Source organism: Chenopodium album, chromosome 18 (assembly GCF_948465745.1).
Source record: "Chenopodium album chromosome 18, dcCheAlbu1.1, whole genome shotgun sequence".
NCBI lineage: Eukaryota > Viridiplantae > Streptophyta > Magnoliopsida > Caryophyllales > Amaranthaceae > Chenopodium > Chenopodium album.
Genome location: NC_137851.1, coordinates 49,293,276 through 49,314,697, shown reverse-complemented (window position 1 = coordinate 49,314,697; position 21,422 = coordinate 49,293,276). Strand labels below are relative to the sequence as shown.

Below are 21,422 nucleotides of genomic sequence, written 5' to 3'. Positions count from 1 at the left end.
ATATTAGACTAGGTAAACGGATAAATTAAATTACAAAATTTTAACACCTAAAAGAAGAAAGGGATAAGTTGTTAGGGTTTAAATTTCATAGATTAATTCATTCGTTTACTTAGTTTAATCACCTCATCGATAAGCGTGATAAAATATGTGTTGCAAGTATAAAAAAACAGAGGAAGCATCTTATAATTTGATGGTATATATTTCTAAGCTACTACTTTGTAACATTTAATAACAAGTGTTATAGTAACACATGTTACTAAAATTAATTCAATGTATAGATTAGTATATGAAACCATCCACCTTTTAAAATTATTACTAAAATATATTATTAAAGTAAAAAGTTATTGTTAAATACGAGATTGGGTTGCACCCGCAACTAAGTAAGAAAGTCCACTTTATAAGACCAAAGGAGATTCTATTCCAAAACCATATAACAATAGAAGTATTAGCCCCTTAGTCTTAAAGTGTTTAACTTTTTTATTTCCTCAATATATTGAGATACTTACATAGATTAAGGTACAGCAGCATGTATCTTGCTAAGTATAGACAAAAAAAAAGTAGAAAGAACATGTAACATGTAACTACTTTATATTTATTTTATAAAGAACATATAGCTGTCTGTAAAGAACATCTATTTTTATTTTTTTTTTATCTAAAGAACATGAAAATATTATGTAATAAACATTATTTATATATACCCACCATAATTTTAAAACAAAATTCAAAGAATAATACACAATAAGCAATGAACATTATATCATAAATAAAAGTATATTATATTGACAGTCAAAGAACGTGAACATATGTTCTTTTCACTCTTTTTTTGTGCAAATATGTTCTTCTTACGTTAAGTATATGTTTATTATATTTTAATAATACGTTCTTTTCATTACAGCTGTACGTTCTTTACATTTGTACAGTATGTTTTTTCCGCAAAATAGTTGTATGATATAAGGTACCCACGCTTATAGAAACCACACACTGTATTTACATGCGTTGTTTGAGAAATTTATACTTCAGTTCTACATTAATAAGCATAAAAAGTTGAATTTGTTCAATTAGTATTCGAAAGTGTGCTTATTGATTTACAAGTGTAATTATTCTTGTTGTTGTAGTTCACCCTTGAAATTTTTTGGACAAGAAAAATAACATTCAAAAGATTAATAATTGTTGGTGTTCCGGGTAATTCCGGCACAGATAATCTTCGTGGGTTGGTAAAGGTTTATCGTCCAATTACGCACCTGCACAGTCAACACAGATAAGCTAACCCGGGGGTTATCCGGGAATAACCTCTCCGATGCTAAAGTCAGCAATCCGATAAGAAGAAAGAACGAAGAGAGAGAAAGTGTTTTTGATGTGTAGAGAGAGAGAGAGAGAGAGAGAGATTCCACCTTTGGATGAACATTTGCTTGGGTATATATAGAGAAATAACCAAGCTGATGCCACCTATAACGATAGGTGGCAAACCGACCCCATAGGCAGCAGGTGCCTACGTGGTCTGAAGCAGCTCTCCACGTGGCCGTTTAGAAAGGCCGTTATGGACATTTGAGCTTTCTTACTAATCAGTTGTTTCTGTGTTATTATTGCATATTACCGGCTAATTAGCTATTACTACCGGTACTATCCCGTACAACTAGCCCCCCAAGTGAGGTCGTCGGTAAAACCGACGTGCTCACTTGTAAGTGTAAGAAGAATCAGAACAAAATGTGGTACCGATAGTATGTTGAAATTAGAAATGTAAGATTCGCCCCTTAAGTGAGCTAAGTACCGATAGTACTTTGGTCACTTTAAAACTGATTGAGATTTTACCAAAAATCTCTAATTTGCCCCTTAAGTGAGCTAAGTACCGATAGTACTTTGGTCACTCAAAAACGGATTGAGATTTTACAAAAAACTCTAATTTGCCCCTTAAGTGAGCTAAGTACCGATAGTACGCTTTGGTGTTATCATTTTGATGAAAAATTTAAAAACTGCAAAATTTCGTGGGCGGGAAGAGTTTAAAATGAGTGGGGCACGTGTCATTCATCCTACGTTTTAGGTTGCGAAAAGGCGTTTTTCCCCAGCCGTTGGATTGCATGCACAAACTGTCACTTCAACTGCCACTGTTCATGGGGGTATTTAAGCGTCGAAAATCAGCAATTTTCCTCATTTGCTCTTTGTTTCAAAAATTTTCTCCGACGCATTTTCTGCGAACACACTTAGGGTTTCGTCGATCGATTTGCATCATCAAGAGGAGAACGATTTCAATTGCTTGCTTGATGATCCAAGTCTCTCAAGTTTCTCACTTCAGTGTTTCTGTCCGTTCTTTCATACGAAGTTCATTTGATTCTATGAGGTAAAAAGCCCTAACTTTTGTTTATTTTGGTAATTTAGAGCGTCAGTTGCCTGTTTCACCTTAGTGTTGTTTCTGTGATTGTATTTGTTAAGTTTATGCCTAAATTTGTTCAAAACTCGACTTCGGGTAAGGCCGGCGAGGCTGACCCGTTTGCACCCTTGTCCCCAGCTCCGGTGAGCGAAGTTGAATATTCTTGTCAGCCTACCTGGTCTAATATTTTGGAAGACGTTGAGATCATCTCAATCTCCCCGATAAGCATTTGCCCTCAATTGCATTCTACTTTCGAGATTATTCAATACGGGTCAAACTTAGGCAAGATAGGTCGTAAAACAACAGCAATGCCGAGAACCAAAAGAACTAGTTATCAACCTGAGGAATGTGAAACCTCTGAACACCGTGAAGGCAAAGAACCTGTGGTTGAGGGAAATTCTGATGTCGGTGAGGAGCACATACAGTCTGTAGAGAGATCTCTGGAGGATATGGGTGAGGAGAGTGTAGGTAACAGTGAAAATGAAGGTGTAGGTGAGAGTGGAGATGAGGGATCCGGTGAACCCGGTAGTGGGGATGGCAGCCAGGATACCGAGGTAAGTGAGCAAAGGGTGAGAGTGAGGGAGGGTGAGGCCGCTGAAAGAAGCGATGCCGTCATGAAAGAAGAGAATTTAGATGAGGGGTATGACTCTGAAAACGACGATCCAAAATACCGAGAACCCCTTGAACTAAAGGCCGAGTATAAGGTTGTGTCAACAAAAGTTGACCCAGAATGGCTTGCGAAGGCTACCGAGAAAGAATATTGCCGTATTGGTGCTCATTTCTTCAACCTCCCTGACGGCTATGATTTGAAATTACCCGAAGAGGGTCAAACTGCTCTTGACTGTCCTGACGGTCATATAGTTGTATATGCAAAACATCTCGAGTATGGCTTACGGTACCCACTACATCCTTTTGTCGAGAAAATTTTTAGGGCTTGGAATGTGTGCGTGGCGCAGCTAACGCCCATTGCTATTCGTAATCTTATTTCACTGGTGTGGGTAATGATATTCATGGACTTCCCTCTTACTTTGAACTTATTTCGCACTCTTAACTGGCTAAAGAGAGATAGTCAGTCACCAGGGTTTTGGTCATTGTTCACGGCCCGGGGTAAATGCACGGTCTGGCCGAAACTGACCAGTTGTAAAGGCTGGATGGAGAATTTCTATTTTTTAAGTGTTCCTGAAGAATACAAAGTTCGCAGGCGTTTTTATCCTGCTCATAGCATGTTTGATACTATTAGGCGTAGAAGATTAGGTGAGATAGAGAAGTACGCTTGTAAGTTTTTTGACTGTACATATGTGAGGGCCGGTAGTAAGAATAAAGCTGTACCGGGGGTGTGGCTACCCAACTGTAATTATATCTTGGGTAACGCCCCTTTGTCTCATGTCGGTCTCTGCTGGACTGACGCATTTGGTACGTCTCTTCTCATATTAACAGCTTTGCTTTATTTTTTTCGTTTTCATCGTTATTATTACTATTTTTTATGTACATCGTTACTGTCTTCTTCTCTTTTCACTGTCATATTTTATTTATGTACTTTTATTGGAAATAACTGACTGCCCTGTCGGTATCTCGATTTTTAGTGTATCTAAGCTTCACAATCCTGTTACTCGTATTCATTTCTTGCGTGCTTGCTGTGGTGCAGGTATTGATAAGTTAGACTTCGCCAACTTGGGCTTACATCCTGACGGCAGGGTGAAGTATCAGTGCCCTCCAAATCCAAAGCACAGTTACGATACCTTACCTGTTTACTGCACACGTGCTCATAAAGGGAAGAAAAGAAGACGGCAAGACATGACTTCCAACGAGCAACGCAGGACCAGAGTTCCCCGTGCTCTTCTGGTCAAAAGAGGTGGAGCAAATGCTCAGAAAAGGTCCAACGACCTCTCCGGCCGTGACCAGAATAAAAAACAAAAACAGGAGGAGGCCGCTAAGGATCAGCAGAAGCCGTCAGATGCCTTCAAGGATCTGAACGTCGTGAATTTGGAGGACGACGCTCCTACCGGTGTCAAGAAGTTAAATATCACTTTGCGCCAACCTGCTGAGACAAGTGTGATAGCAGCAGAGAAAGTTGTTACAACTGAGAAGACGGTACCGGCGGAAGAGTCTTCTCTCAGGGTCCGACAAACTTGGTTGTCGGGCAAGTCCGCCAGCAGCAAGAACGCCTTTATACCTGTGCTGACAGGGGATTATATCGAGGTCCCCCATGTAAAGCTTCCTACCGAGGTGGCTGAGGAGTTCTTGGTTCCTAGCGGCAGTGCTGGCAAGCCGTGGCTTCCGCGCATTAACGTGAATAGGGGAGAGTCTGTTATCTGCGACGATCCCAATACCGGAGGCAGCATGGGGTGGAGAATGCTGAAATATTTGGCCACGCCGGCAGACAGGCCTGTTGACAAGCTGATAGCTCCTTGCGGTCAGATGATGAATGATATGCTCCGGGTAAGACAAAATTGCCGTCATGACCCTTGCTACTTTTATTACTTATGTTTTAATTCATATATTATTATTATTTTTTATTTTACTATATATATATTTATGTTGTTTTTTCTTTTTTTTTTTTTTTTTTTTTTTTTTTTTTTTTTTTGCTTTAGACAGTTAATTCGGCTGTCGAGGTGGTACACATGTACCGTTATTACCAGCGCTGTCATGATCAAGCTGAAGCGAAATTCAAGAAGTGCGACGACGCCCGACAAGCTGCTGTTAACGAGAAGGAGAAACTCAAAGGCACCGTTAAAACTATGGAGAACCAACTGGTTGCCCTAAACACAAAGCTGACCAATCAGGAGTCTATGCAGAGGAGGATTACCAGCCTCGAGCAGGAGCTGAAAGCAGAAAAAGAGGCTAAGGCAAGGTTGGAGGGATCCTTGAAAAAAGCTGAAGAGGAGAAGCCCGGTATCAGGCGCCGAGCAGTGAACCGGTTCCTACAGTCCGACAACTATCGGAATTTGCTGGTGGACCGGTATACTGGTGGGTGGGTAGCCGCTCACCGTTGCGTCTGCAAAGCCGAGAACTGGGATGCGGAGAAATGGCAGGCAGCTGAGGCTGCTTATGGTGAAGACATGCATCTCTCTCCTACCAGCTACGAAGGGGATTATTTTGACAACCCCCCTCCAATCGAAGTGCTGAAGAACCTGGATCCGCGAGATTTGCTGGAAGAAGAGTTTGCTGATGCTCTTATTGCTAGTCCTGTCAAAGAGGACATTGCTGTTGGCACCTCTGAACCTACCCCCGAGAAGGAGCCTGGGTCAAAGAAAGATTAATGGGGCAGGCAGTCATCACTGGAATCTTGCGGGTCCTCCTTATCTGTAATTTCCAAGGCTCACTGTTGAGCAGCTTATGTTTGTTTCTACTTGAAGACAACAATAATTTATTCTGTTTTTAAAACTTGTATTTTGGCCGATCTGACCCTTGTCTTTTTTGGGTGATGGCTGTCAATTTCATATGTATGTTCTAACAATTTTTATTTCCTGTTTGAGTTAAAACACGTATCTGTAATGTTTTAAACACGTATCTGCAATGTTTGAACTTAGCGTCCTGCATGCTTTGACTGCGCTGCCGTTCGACGGCTTCTTTATTGAGCCTATTTTCTGAATAATTTTACCGTTGATTTTATTTTACTGTCTGCATGTTCCTTTACTGTCTTCATTCTAATGCCGTAAATAACACTATGCTTGTCTGCGATTTCTACAACTGCTATTTACAAGTAGATTGTAATTTGTATTATAATTGCATATTCGTTCTTTTATTTGTACGAAAAAATTTATAACTTGCCCTGCCGTCTTTTCGACTCTTAGGCTTAGGCATATGCCCCCGAATTCCGCAATTAATTTCCTTAGAAATTGATTTCGGAATTCCTTATCAATCTGTTATTGCCGGTATTTTCCAGTATCTGCAGCCTTTATCAGGCCAAGTATTTGACAGTAGATCAGACCATCAATTTCAACTTGCCTTGAGGCGCAATAGTTATCCAACCTTCCTCCTTACTTGAATGAAAGAGACAGCTAGCTAGGCTGTTTATCAGATCATATCGAAAGTAGGGGATGGCTCCATATGTTATAGCACTTTCTTTTATTAATTAACGGCCGTGGCCATAAATCATCAAAACAAATTACAAGCCTGGAGGTTGGTTACAAAAATATTAAATCATGACTACATGCCATGCCGGTACCTAACATAAGAAGCAAATGCACAATCTAAACGTAATATTTTTTAAGGACATTTGTATTCCAAACATTCTTTAACGGTACTCCCTCTAGAGTCATTAGCCGATATGATCCTTGCCGAACCGTTTCATACACCTGGTAGGGGCCTTCCCAATTTGCTGTGAGTTTGCCTTCTGCATTCCCTCTACCCGTCGCTGCCGTTCGACGAAGGACCAAATCCCCATCTTCGAGAGGCCGATAATTAACTCTCTTGTTATACGCTTGACTCATACGATTCTTATATGTCGCTGACTTGATGGCAGCCGTAAGCCGAGTTTCAGGTAAGAAGTCTAACTGTTGTCGTAGGAGCAAGTCGTTTTGATCCTCACAAAAATGCTGAACACGAAACGTAGGGAGTCCTACTTCAGCCGGAACGACAGCTTCAGAGCCGAAAGCAAGGTTGAATGGCGATTCTCCGGTGGTTTCCCTTGTTGTCGTTCTATTCGCCCATAATATTTCCGGGATCAGATCGGCCCACAAGCCCTTTGCATCTTCTACTTTCTTTTTTAGTGCCGTTAATATCTGCTTGTTTGCGGCTTCCGCTTGCCCATTTGACTGAGGATGGCAGACAGCCGCATATGCAAATTTCACCTTGTATATGTAGGAGATTATAGGTACTAAATGCGGAATTAACATGAATCATATTCATATAGCACCAAACCAAGGATCTCATGCATAACACATAAAGAAGTAAGAATTATACCTTTGAAGCGTGATTCCACGGCGATCGAGCAAGAACAATGGGGAGATAAAGAACCTCAAATGCGATTCCTCTACTTGGTCCACGGGCACAGATTAAGACCTCCACTAATGCTAGTTAGTCGCGAAAGAACACTTCTATCGACCTTCTACGGAGATGGACGAGCGATCAACCAGGCAAGAACCACCGCGCAACCCACGTGAGCCACTAGGGGTGGTCGGCCGTGGGTGAGAGGTGAGGTGAGAGGCGTGCGTGTGAGAGAGGGAGGATGAGGGACTTTGGATGGTGGTTGCTTGATTCACAATTCACTGTATTGTTAATTGTGTCATCACATTCAACCCTAGGCAAGGCTATTATTTATAGATCATATCTCTAAATAATAGCCCAAGTCCAAATCCAAGCCCACTTCCTAATCCCACTCAAACTATACTTAGCCCACTCATGCTTATGACTAATTGATTGCTCATGAGGCCCATTAATGGGCCTCTAACTTGCTTAACCCAATACCCTTGTGTGTGACCAATATAGGATCCATTCTAAAGGGCTTTGGGCTATTTGACTAGCCCAAAGATCATCTCTCATAGTCTAGCAACAGAGGATGACGCCCCAATAGAATGAACTTATTATCTCCATAATAGTGATCCTTGATATATCTAGTAATTGCACTTATCGAAGACATAATTCCTTCAATCTCCCACTTGTCTGAGACAAGTGCGCAATATTCAAATTCCTTAAGTCATTTTGTGTCGATTTGATAATATGATTGCATCTTATGCGATCTATATTAATCTACAAATCGTTTCTTGAAATCCGAGTTAGAATTACAAAACAAATGGTTACTATATAACTCATTTGAGTACGGCCATGCATTTTCTGAATTCTCCCTCTTCAAGAGGCCAAAACATGACACATTCCTAATTTAATAGGAAGACTCTATCCAATCTTGTGGCAACCAAAGCTCCCACTCAACTTCTGAAACAACCAGGAAACACCCTTTATAATCTCCAGTTACGGGAAGACGTTTGAATGTACCACAGTTATTTCATCCATTGAATGAAACCAATGTTCCACTCATGTCAAAGGAATCCACTAATATATCCGGAAGTTCTATATTTGAACTTCAAAGTAGGTCTATAGTTCGATCCTGCATCATTCATGCATATCCATGTGATTGACCGAGCCTTATCACTATGCTCCCATAGCCCATGAAACCGAGCTATCCAATCAATCTTACATGCTAGTCCATTCATTGAAATCATTTATGTCCACTTTAATGATTTCGAACTAGGAACTTAAATAATATGTGGATTTTGTTCACCTGTGGGGTTTCATACACCAGGTCTCTATCGGATAGACAACCTGATGAGCCCATCAATCCATAATTATTTTTGAACATTTTATTTAATATTGAAACCACAATTAAATAAGAGAAAAGATAATTTCTGATTAAACATAATTCTGCAAATGAATGTATTACATATGTAATTTATTTTCTCAAAACAAATAACAACTTCTAATTACACCATTCGCTTCAATCCAGTTGCACTAGTATGCTTCTCATGCTTAGGCATTGGAAGGGGTTTAGTAAGCGGATCAGCGATGTTCTCATCCGTGTGAATTTTGCTCATCTTGACATCTCCTCTGTCAACGATCTCTCGAATGAGGTGAAACTTCCTCTCTACATGTTTGGATTTGAAGTGTGACCTAGCTTCTTTGGATTGGGAAATAGCTCCATTATTGTCACAATATATCTCGATACCCTTTTGAGAACTTGGTACAATATCCAGCTCAGTCAGGAACTTCTTTATCCAAACAACTTCCTTAGTTGCTTCAACAGCAGCCAAATACTCTGATTCTGTCGTAGAGTCTGCGACAGTGCTTTGCTTCGAACTCTTCCAGCTCACTGCTCCTCCATTCAGACAGAAAATGTATCCTGATTGAGATCTGAAGTTATCCCTGTCTGTTTGGAAACTCGCATCCGTATAACCTTTGACAACCAACTCATCTTCACCACCATACACTAGAAACATTCCTTTCGTCCTTCTCAAGTACTTAAGGATGTTCTTGGCAGCTGTCCAGTGTGCTTCACCTGGATTTGCCTGAAACCTGCTGCACATGCTTAGAGCATATGCAACATCCGGCCTTGTACAAATCATGGCATACATTATCGATCCTATTGCAGAAGCATAAGGAATGATAGCCATACGTCTCATCTCATCTGGCATAACCGGGCATTGAGATTTACTGAGCGTAATGCCATGGGACATGGGGAGAAAACCTCTCTTGGAGTTTGTCATCTCGAACCTGTCAAGAACCTTATCAATATAAGTCTCTTGACTTAGTCCAATCATCCTTCGAGACCTGTCTCTATGGATTTTGATTCCCAAAATGTACTCAGCTTCACCTAAGTCTTTCATGGAAAAACAACTCTTCAACCATTCCTTGACTGATTCAAGCATTGGTATGTCATTTCCCATGAGAAGTATGTCATCCACATACAAGACTAAGAAAACTATGCTGCTCCCACTAAACTTCTTGTATACACACGGTTCCTCTTCACTTTTGACAAAATCAAACCTTTTGATTGCTTCATCAAAACGAAGATTCCAACTCCTGGATGCCTGCTTTAATCCATAAATAGATTTCTCAAGCTTGCATACCTTTCTAGGATTTTCTGGATCTTCAAAACCCTTAGGTTGTGTCATATACACTTCCTCCTTCAAGAACCCATTCAAGAATGCGGTTTTGACATCCATCTGCCATATTTCGTAATCGAAAAATGCGGCAATCGCTAGAAGAATCCGAATGGACTTAAGCATTGCTACTGGGGAAAAAGTTTCATCATAGTCAATACCATGAATCTGTCTGAACCCTTTTGCAACTAGTCTTGCTTTATGGATGTAGGCATTTCCATCCTTGTCTGTTTTAATCTTGTAGACCCATTTGCAACCAATGGGTTTTACCCCATTAGGCAAGTCAACTAGGGTCCACACTTTATTTTCAGACATTGACTCCATTTCGGATTTCATGGCCTCAAGCCATTTATCTGAGTTGGGGCTCACCAAAGCTTGCTTGTAGGTTGTGGGTTCCTCATTCTCCAATAAGAAGATTTCAGAATCCTCAGTTAACAGAACCTCGACAAACTGTTTGTTTCTGATTCTGGCAGACCTACGTGGGGTAGGAGCAACAGTAGAAATTTTCTCTCCAACTCCTTGAAGATTTTCGCATGAATTAGATTCAAGTGGGACGATAGGAGTCTCGCTGGTGGAATTAGCTTGCTCCGACGCATGATTAATCGTTTCATGCGCCCTCGCCTCTGATGTGGTGTTATCCACATCCATTTGTTGCTCGTCTCGAAATTCTTCGAGAACCACTTTACTCCCACTTGGCTTTCTAGATAGAAATTCCTTTTCTAGAAAGACACCATCGCGAGCAACAAACACTTTGTCATCTTCGCGATTGTAGAAGTAATACCCTTTTGTTTCTTTGGGGTAGCCCACAAAGAAACACTTGTCTGATTTAGGGTGTAGTTTATCGCCTTGTAAACGTTTTACATAGGCTTCACATCCCCAAATCTTGAGAAAAGACAACTTTGGAGCTCTTCTATTCCACATCTCATATGGAGTCTAATCTACAGCTTTGGATGGGCTTCTGTTTAGTATTCTTGCAGCTGCTTCTAATGCATATCCCCAGAATGATATGTGAAGATCAGTAAAGCTCATCATGGACCTAACCATATCTAGTAGAGTCCTATTTCTCCTTTCTGACCCTCCATTTAATTGAGGTGTCCCTGGAGGGGTTAATTGTGAAAGTATTCCACAATTAATCAGATGTTCATCAAATTCTTGGGTTAAATATTCGCCACCACGATCCGATCGTAATGCCTTGATTGTCTTCCCAAGCTGGTTTTGTACTTCATTCTGGAATTCTTTGAACTTTTCAAAGGCTTCCGACTTGTGCTTCATTAAGTAAATGTAACCATATCTACTTAAATCATCAGTAAAAGTAATGAAGTAGCTAAATCCACCCCTAGCTTTTGAACTCATTGGTCCACACACATCTGTATGTATGAGCCCCAAAAGGTCACTAGCTCTTTCACCTATACCCGTAAAGGGTGACTTAGTCATTTTCCCAAGCAAGCATGACTCACAGTTTTCAAATGATTCATAATCAAAAGAAGAAAGGAGTCCATCCTTATGTAATTTCTGGATGCGCTTTTGGTTAATATGTCCAAGCCTACAATGCCATAGGTAAGTTGGGTTTGAACCATCTGTTTTCTGCTTTTTATGATCTATGTTGTAGACATGAGTTGTATATTCTAAAACATACAAACCATTAATTAACTTAGCATTAGCATATAACATGTTTTCTTTCGAAATAAAACAACGTTTGTCTCTTATTTCAAATGAAAAACCTTCAGTATCTAAAACTGGAACTGAAATAATGTTTTTAGTAATGCTGGGAACGAAATAACAGTTATTAAGTACTAAAATTAATCCAGAAGGAAGTCTCAAGTGATAACTCCCAATAGCAAGTGCAGCAACTTTTGCTCCATTTCCTACTCGAAGTGTTACTTCTCCTGGATCTAGCTTCCTACTTCCTTTCAAGCCCTGCACGTCATTGACGATATGAGCACCACAACCGGTATCGAATACCCAAGTGGAAGATGAAGTAAGATTAATTTCTACAACAAAAACATCAAGTAACACCTTACCTTTTGTTTTCACTGGTGTATAATGGGGACACCCTGGTGTATGGACTTGCCATCCACCACAATAGAAGCACTGGCAATCTCTCCTTATCAGGTACTCCTCAGCATGGTTAAGTAAGATGTTGATCAAATTCGCTGATGATCCCTCATCATTATGAGAAAGTCTCACAATGTCAAAACCAGCATGGAGCGAGAACAAAATAATGTCACGTACAGAATCATCATCGATCGGTTCCCGAGGACATCCATTTGGTCGATCATATCAACCAATTCATTAACATGGTTCCTCACAGACTGACCAGGCAAGAGTTTCTTTGCCATTATCTTACCATGAATCCGGTAAGTCTCATACCTTAAACTGTCAGCCTAGGAATAGTAAATATGAGGGATCGAGTTAACGATCTCTCTTACATTTGGATCGTTGACACCTCCGCTACCCAATGCCCCCATGCCACCCCTACAGATAGCACGAAGACATTGATATAAGTTGGTCACCTCATACCGTCTGAACCTATTATACCAACAGTTTGGAATAGATTCCAGTATTAGGTTCTTGACCTTTATTGCATCCAAAACTAATTTTGCATGCATTTCAGGGTCCTGACCAGGAGCACACTTGTTCTCAACGGGTACATATAGGCGAGCATCAAGCTTGAAGCTTGTGAGAACATTTCTCAATTCGCCCTCCCATTGCCTATAGTTTCTGAGATTAAGCCTTAAATTGAGTTTCATTGGTAAATCTGTGTTGTCATATAAGTTATTCATCTACAAACAAAAAACAAAACGAGGCAAAATTCAATAATTATGTTTAATAAATTTAAAGTACCATAAGTAATTTAGAATTTATTGGTAACTTTAAAGCATTTTATTCAATATTTAAATGATCCCTATTGAATAAAATGATTCCAAGATCCTTTATTTGTGCAATAATTAACCGGACTGAGGCCCTGCCATCAACCATTACATTTTCAAGGTGAGTAAACTCTTTACTGATTACAACTCTTTGTAATTCTTGGTTGAATAATTAATCCATCACATGTTTAATTATTACTCTTAGCTTCAAGGTTCTAAACTGATCTTTAGGTAACCTTGTTGAATATAACCAATTAAAAGTGTAGAACGTGATCTACCCCCACTTCCCCAAGATATATTATGACGCTCTGCTGAGGCCGACCCATCACAAACGATCAAGGTTTTCGTCGGGTTTTTAATTGGGAAAGCTGTATCAATATTTCTGGGATCTAGATTTATTATGTTGTGATTGTATAGTGAACTCTAGTGCATCATCAAGCAACATAAATAAACCTAAACATGCATAATCTACTAATGCAATAAAACATGACATAGTATGGCCCCTTAATCCTAAGAAAACTAATAAAGTAAAATGCTCCCACTTGGATCTTCATGGATCTCATCCATCTTGCTCCATTGGGCCTTCACTTCATTGGTTTTTGGATCAACTGCAACCTGTAATTTTATTCTATTCTATCTACTACTTAAATAAAATAAAATAAATTACAAAAATACTCAACGGTACGCAGACCGTATTTAGATTACAAAATACATCACGATGCGCAGATCGTATTTTAGAATCTATGGGCCATACTAGTCTATATATAGCAATAAACAATATCATATATTATAAAGTGCCATATAATAAATCACTCATCATGCTTTCCTAAACTACAACATCGAATGTTCACAATAAAGGAAACATGGCTATAAATATCTCATATTTTAATTAATTACTGTAATTAGATAATATCATATATTAATCATGACCAATTATAAAATATCATATATTTTATTTTAGGTATGAGATAGAATCAAATCTTATTTGAAATTATGGAATATAAATCATATTTATTTTCCATGATTATCCTAAATGATTTAGGAATTCTATCCTAATTACTTGCCAATCACATATTTTAAATCAATTATTATCCATAAATAATTATGAGATAATCACATTATTTAATCAATTATTATCCTTATAGAATCTTTTGCTCCATCATTATCCAAACTTAACAAAAATAACAACCTTAAATTTGTTAATTATCTTTTCAAAATTTAAACTTATCTTTAATATTTTTTTTTTTTATAAATTTGAAAAACTGATTTTATCCAAAATAATTTTTTTTTTTTAAAATAGGGCCGCGTCAGCCACCGTGGTGTGGCCAGCCGAAGCCGGCCACGGTGGCCGCACACCTTACGGTGTGCGCTGCCCCTGCAGTGACGCAGGAACAGCAGCAGCAGCACACGCAAGGGGCGGTGCACTGCTGCGGCTGCTCCTTGCTGCCTGACCCAGCCCCGCCCCCTCCCTCCTGGACCACCAGCAGCGGCACCACCGTGGCAGCGCCACCCAGCCGCGGTGCTGCTGCTGTTTTTTTTTCTCTTTTTTTTTTTTTTGATTTTAATTAATTAAAACAAAACATATTTTGTAAAAATTAATTAAACTTTATGTGGTCCTATTAATCCCAAAATTAAATCATATTCAATTTTGAAATTAGGGTTCTTAATGAAATTAATCCCCAATTTAATTTAACATTTAAATTAAATAATTTGATCATGAAAAATTCATAATTTTAACATGTAATCAAATAGATTAAATTCCTTAAACATATTACCATCGAAATAAATCAAAATTTAAACACAAAATTTCACAAATTAGGGTTAAAATTCAAAATTTTCGAAAATTAGGGTTTAGGGGTTCGAATTTTCGAATATTTTGAGGCAAAATTCGGATCAAATGATGGCTAATATGGAGCAAATTAAACACCTTTAATGATTCTATATTGTTAAATCATATTTAAAATAACAATTGACTCATAATTAAATTATTCTCCCTCCTAATTGAATTAAAATTGTGGATTATCAAAGAATTATTACTCAATATATGTAGATGCAAGAGGCTAACTGATACCACTGTAGGAGATTATAGGTACTAAATGCGGAATTAACATGAATCATATTCATATAGCACCAAACCAAGGATCTCATGCATAACACATAAAGAAGTAAGAATTATACCTTTGAAGCGTGATTCCACGGCGATCGAGCAAGAACAATGGGGAGATAAAGAACCTCAAATGTGATTCCTCTACTTGGTCCACGGGCACAGATTAAGACCTCCACTAATGCTAGTTAGTCGCGAAAGAACACTTCTATCGACCTTCTACGGAGATGGACGAGCGATCAACCAGGCAAGAACCACCGCGCAACCCACGTGAGCCACTAGGGGTGGCCGGCCGTGGGTGAGAGGTGAGGTGAGAGGCGTGCGTGTGAGAGAGGGAGGATGAGGGACTTTGGATGGTGGTTGCTTGATTCACAATTCACTGTATTGTTAATTGTGTCATCACATTCAACCCTAGGCAAGGCTATTATTTATAGATCATATCTCTAAATAATAGCCCAAGTCCAAATCCAAGCCCACTTCCTAATCCCACTCAAACTATACTTAGCCCACTCATGCTTATGACTAATTGATTGCTCATGAGGCCCATTAATGGGCCTCTAACTTGCTTAACCCAATACCCTTGTGTGTGACCAATATAGGATCCATTCTAAAGGGCTTTGGGCTATTTGACTAGCCCAAAGATCATCTCTCATAGTCTAGCAACAGAGGATGACGCCCCAATAGAATGAACTTATTATCTCCATAATAGTGATCCTTGATATATCTAGTAATTGCACTTATCGAAGACATAATTCCTTCAGTATATGCTAAGGAAGTTCTTAACCGGATTGCAATCAAATTGGGAGCCGTGATCAAATACCATGGCGACCGGTAGGCCAAATCGGGTGAATATACCCTTCCATATGAACTTCTTAACTTCACTGGCTGTTATCTTTGCTACCGGTTCTGCTTCTATCCACTTAGTGAAGTAGTCAATCCCTACTATTAGGAATTTTATGCTCCCTGTTGCTGACGTGAAAGGTCCGATAATGTCCATTCCCCACTGTGCAAACGGTATTGGATTTAGAATTGGTGTCAGGTCGTTTGGCGGCTGATTTATTGCCGGCCCAAATTTTTGACATTTGTCGCACCTTTTCGCGTATGCTAAGGTATCGGCATTCATTGTTGGCCAATAGTATCCTCTTTTCATTGCTTCCAAGGACATTGACCGGCCTCCAGCATGATTTCCGCAATCTCCTTCATGGATCTCTTCTACCAGTCTAGCTGACTCATAGGCCGATATACATCTTCGCAACGGTAACGAGAACCCCCTTTTATACAACATTCCTTTGAACATGACAAACCAGACACTGTCCTTCCTTACTTTCTGGGCTTCTATTTTGTTCGCCGGTAAGACGTTATGCACCTTGTAGGCCAGTATGCCATCATACCACTCTTTGCCGTTAACCACGCAATTCACTTGTTTTGGAGTGTCGTCGGGGTCAATGCTTTTACGTTCCAGAAGCTCCACCATCACAGTACGTTCTAGATCATTGAAGCTTGAACTTGCCAATTTTGCCAAGGCGTCTGCCTGTGTGTTTTGCGCTCTCGGCACCAATTGCATTTCGAATGATTCCAAGTTAGCCGTTATCGCTTTCAACTTTGCCAAGTAAGCCATCATTGTTTGTTCCTTGGCCTCATAAGTGCCGTCAAATTGACTTGCCACCAATTGTGAGTCTGTCGTGAGCTCTATCCGCCTTGCCTCAGCCGCAACACATAATTGCACCCCCGCAAGTGCTGCCTCGTATTCGGCTTCATTATTAGAGGCTTTAAACTTGAATTTGATGGCGTATTCGAATATGTCACCTTGCGGTGATGTCATGACAATACCGGCTCCGGAGCCTGTTGATGCTGCGGAGCCGTCAACGGAAACTTTCCACACTCCGTTGATTTCTTCTTCTTCTTCTTCTGTGTAAGATGCTTCCACAATGAAGTCAGACAGAGCCTGAGCCTTTATCGACACTCGTGGCTTGTAAATTATAGCATATTCCGACAACTCTACCGCCCATTTGAGCAATCTTCCTGACGTCTCCATCTTCTGTAGGGACTTCTCTAACGGCTGGTTTGTTAATACTTCAATGGTATGCGCATCAAAATATGGCCTAAGTTTTCTTGCTGCTGTTACCACTGCATATGCAATCTTCTCTATCAGAGGGTATCTTCTCTCAGCCGCGTTCAAAACGTGGCTCACAAAATAAATTGGCAGTTGAGCCTTCTTTCGTTCCACTATCAGCGCCGCTGCAACCGTCTTCGGAGATGCCGAGATGTACAACTGCAGGCTCTCTCCCTGTTCCGGCCGTGCTATGGTCGGGAGAGACCTTAGATGGCTTTTAACCACCTCTAATGCCTTTGCTTGCTCCTCTCCCCAGATGAATGTTTTGTTTTGCCGGAGGACTACAAAGAACGGTAAGGCCTTATCAGCTGATTTGCTAATAAACCTTGTCAGCGCCGCCATGCGGCCAGTAAGCTTTTGTATATCTTTTATCGACTTGGGTTGTGGTAGGCTAAGTATAGCTTCTATTTTGTCGGGATTTGCATCTATCCCCCTCTCACTAACCATAAACCCCAAGAACTTCCCTGAACGAACCCCAAAGACGCACTTTTCCGGATTAAGCTTCATTCGGTACTGACGCAAAGTTTCAAATGTCTCCCTTAAATCTGCAACGTGATCAGTGGCTAACCGGCTTTTTACGATGGAGTCATCAACGTATACTTCCACATTTCTTCCTTTCTGATTTGCGAAGACTTTGTCTACCAATTTCTGATATGTTGCCCCGGCGTTTCGTAACCTAAACGGCATTGCCTTGTAACAAAATACTCCGGCATCAGTGATAAATGCCGCTTTCGTCCTGTCTGGTGCATACAGGCTGACCTGATGGTATCCCGAGAAAGCAACCATGAAACTGAGCAGAGCATGGCCGGAAGTGGAATCTACCAGCCTATCTATTCGGGGCAGTGGATATCAATCCTTTGGGCAGGCTTTATTCAGGTCAGTAAAGTCCACGCACATCCTCCATTTTCCTGACGGCTTCCTCACCATGACCACATTTGCTAACCATTCGGGGTATGTACAAGGCTTAATAAACCCTGCCGCTAGCAACTTGTTTACCTCTGCTTGTATTGCTTCTATCTTTTCTGTCGAGAAGTTTCGTTTTTTCTGCCTAACCGGTCTGGCCTTTCTATCCACATTCAGCTTGTGCACTATGACGTCTAGGTGAATCCCTAGCATTTCATCTGCCGAGAAAGCAAATACGTCGGCATTCTCCCGTAAAAGTTCTACCAGGTGACAACGGGTATCAACATCCATGTCTGACCCTACTCGCACAGTCCTTCCCGATACCCTAGGTTGCAATTCAATTTCTACTGTCTCCCCTCCCGGCGAAGGGCGGGGAACTGCTGCCGGGCGCGTATCGAAATTCTCCATTGCTAAGTCGTGTGTAGATACAGCTCGCCCCCTTTTCTGCGTTTCCTGATTAACCTGGGGCTGTCGGTTGGGCTGCTTTAGAGCTGTTACATAGCACTCTCTGGCCATTGTCTGACCTCCCCTAACGCGCTCTGTCTTCCCCAAATTTGAAACGTATACCATTGTCAAATGATATGTCGAAACTACCCCTTGCACATCATGGATCAGGGGTCTACCGACAATGGCGTTGTACGCCGATGGCACATCAACTACTAAAAACTCCGTCATAACATCCCTGGCCGCCATGCCCTCGCCAATTCTAACTTGCAATGATATACTTCCTTCTGGCCTAACTGTAGAACCGTTAAAACCAATAACCGGATACGGTACCGGGGTTAGGTACTTCTGGCCTATTCTCATTGCATCAAATGCTTCTGCGAACAGGATGTTAGCGGAGCTCCCTCCATCGACCAGCACGCGTTTGATGTTGGCTCCATTGACCGTCAGAATTAGAACCAATGGATCATCGTGAGGAAAAACCAAGCCCTTGGCGTCTGCCTCTGAAAAGGACACTGACGGCATGGACGCGGGCCTTGGGCGTTCGTCTATACCTAGTGCATTTACTGTGTGTCGGTGCTTAGACAAACTCTTTTTCGCCCCGCTAACTGATCCCCCATGTACCGGACCATCGGTAATAACCTCTATGGTGATTTTGTGATTGGGCACGCCATTCCCCTGACGGTATTCCCCGTTGTGGTTTCGCCGGTAGGTGTCATCTTGCATGGACGAGTCACCCTGTCTTCGATACTCATTTTGTCTGGGTTGTGGGGCTGGCTGCCGGCTTGACCCTGCTTGTGCCCGGTACTGAGACAGGTGGCCCTTTCGAATAAGGTCTTCTATATTCTCCTTCAACTGAGTGCATTCCTCCGTATAATGGCCGATATCCCTATGGAACATGCAATACTTTTTTGTGTCCCGACCTTTGGTTATCATTGGTGCCGGTCGCGTCCATTCTTCTCGGTGTTGATTTATTGAATATATTGTGGCCCTAGGTGTGTTCAATTGCGTGTAACTGTTGTACCGGCCAAGACCTCTGGGTGGCCTGGCGGCTCTTGGTGGGCCTGATTGCTGCTGTAATCTGTTCGTTCCGCCAATGTAAGCGTGAGGCGCAACGCCGTCGTTCTGCCTTCGAGAGGGTTCTGATGCCGCTATCTGGCTACTGGTTTTCAACAACTCCTCGCTTTTTATGTATTCATAGGCCTTGCCAAAGGCCACGCCTAAATTTGGAAATGACTTTCTCGCCATATATTTTTTGAAATCACTATCCCATAGACCATTCATTAAGGCCATTACAGCTATTTCTTGCTGTAATTTCGGTATCGTATTAGCCTCACTGTTGAATCTCCTTATGAAATCCCTAAGGGACTCGTCCCTTCTTTGCCTGACCGACATAAGCTCTCCAGAAGTTCTTTGCCTTGCGCTATTGCTAATATATTGACCGGTAAACAATTCAACCAAAGTATCGAAGCAATCTATAGATCCATTCTCCAAATTGGAAAACCAATCCGAGGCTGGGCCCATGAGCGTTGTCGGAAACACCTTGCACCACACCGCATCGGTGTCGGTATAAAGTAACATATGGCTTTCAAACGCCGCTACATATCGCCTGGGATCTCCTTTCCCGTCAAAGGTACATGCCGGCATTTTTATCCTTTCCATTTGTTGATCCAGTACCTCCTGGGTGAAGGGTGATACTCTCGGCCTGACTATAGTCCTGGTTCCACGCCTTAGCGGCCCGCTATTGACCTCTTGCTGTCGGGACCCTGAATCCCCTATCGGCGTCCCATGAGTTGGTTGGCGTTCACTTGGAATAATTATTCCTCGATTTTGGGGCTGTGGCGGCGGTTGCTCGTCCGCCTGGTTGAACTGGCTTGCCAGATTCACAATCACAGGAATGGCCGGTGTATTAATTCGCCCCCTGTTGGCTGCAGCTTCAGCCTCCTTCCTTTTTCGGGACATCGCCTTCATTACCCTTGCCGTTACCTCTAACTCCTCTGGGGTAAATTCCTCCATGGGGTCCGACATTCGTGCGGGGCTTTGTTCTGGTGTTACCGGTGTGTTCACAGTATTCCTGTGGAGAAGATGAGTTTCATCCTCCACTTCAATCTCGGGTATTGCATTGACGGTCTTGTTTGCATTGACATTCAAAGTGCTGCTATCATACTGACGGTTTTCGGTTTCTGCTGTCGGTGTTATGCGTTCCTGGTTTTCTTCCATGACTGGCGAAGGTTATTTGGACGATATAAGTTATTACTATCCCCTCCTTCTAGCGCCAACTGTTCCGGGTAATTCCGGCACAGATAATCTTCGTGGGTTGGTAAAGGTTTATCGTCCAATTACGCACCTGCACAGTCAACACAGATAAGCTAACCCGGGGGTTATCCGGGAATAACCTCCAGAAACAACTGATTAGTAAGAAAGCTCAAATGTCCATAACGGCCTTTCTAAACGGCCACGTGGAGAGCTGCTTCAGACCACGTAGGCACCTGCTGCCTATGGGGTCGGTTTGCCACCTATCGTTATAGGTGGCACCAGCTTGGTTATTTCTCTATATATACCCAAGCAAATGTTCATCCAAAGGTACAATCTCTCTCTCTCTCTCTCTACACATCAAAAACACTTTCTCTCTCTTCGTTCTTTCTTCTTATCGGATTGCTCTTTAGCATCGGAGAGGTTATTCCCGGATAACCTCTCCGATGCTAAAGTCAGCAATCCGATAAGAAAGAACGAAGAGAGAGAAAGTGTTTTTGATGTGTAGAGAGAGAGAGAGAGATTGTACCTTTGGATGAACATTTGCTTGGGTATATATAGAGAAATAACCAAGCTGGTGCCACCTATAACGATAGGTGGCAAACCGACCCCATAGGCAGCAGGTGCCTACGTGGTCTGAAGCAGCTCTCCACGTGGCCGTTTAGAAAGGCCGTTATGGACATTTGAGCTTTCTTACTAATCAGTTGTTTCTGTGTTATTATTGCATATTACCGGCTAATTAGCTATTACTACCGGTACTATCCCGTACAGTTGA

The 21,422-nt window shown here is 41.5% G+C and overlaps 1 protein-coding gene across 1 annotated transcript; it reads right to left on the bottom strand.

The window, feature by feature from the left end:
• Positions 1-17,896: 17,896 nt before the first annotated feature.
• LOC145592298 (uncharacterized) lies at positions 17,897-20,614 on the bottom strand. The gene has a single exon (XM_081648742.1). The coding sequence runs from the start codon at positions 20,612-20,614 to the stop codon at positions 17,897-17,899; it is 2,718 nt and encodes a 905-aa protein (XP_081504868.1).
• Positions 20,615-21,422: the final 808 nt, after the last annotated feature.

Coding starts and splice junctions, on each gene's coding strand:
- LOC145592298 (XM_081648742.1), bottom strand. CDS start 20,614: ATGGAAGAAAACCAGGAACGCATAACACCGACAGCAGAAACCGAAAAC.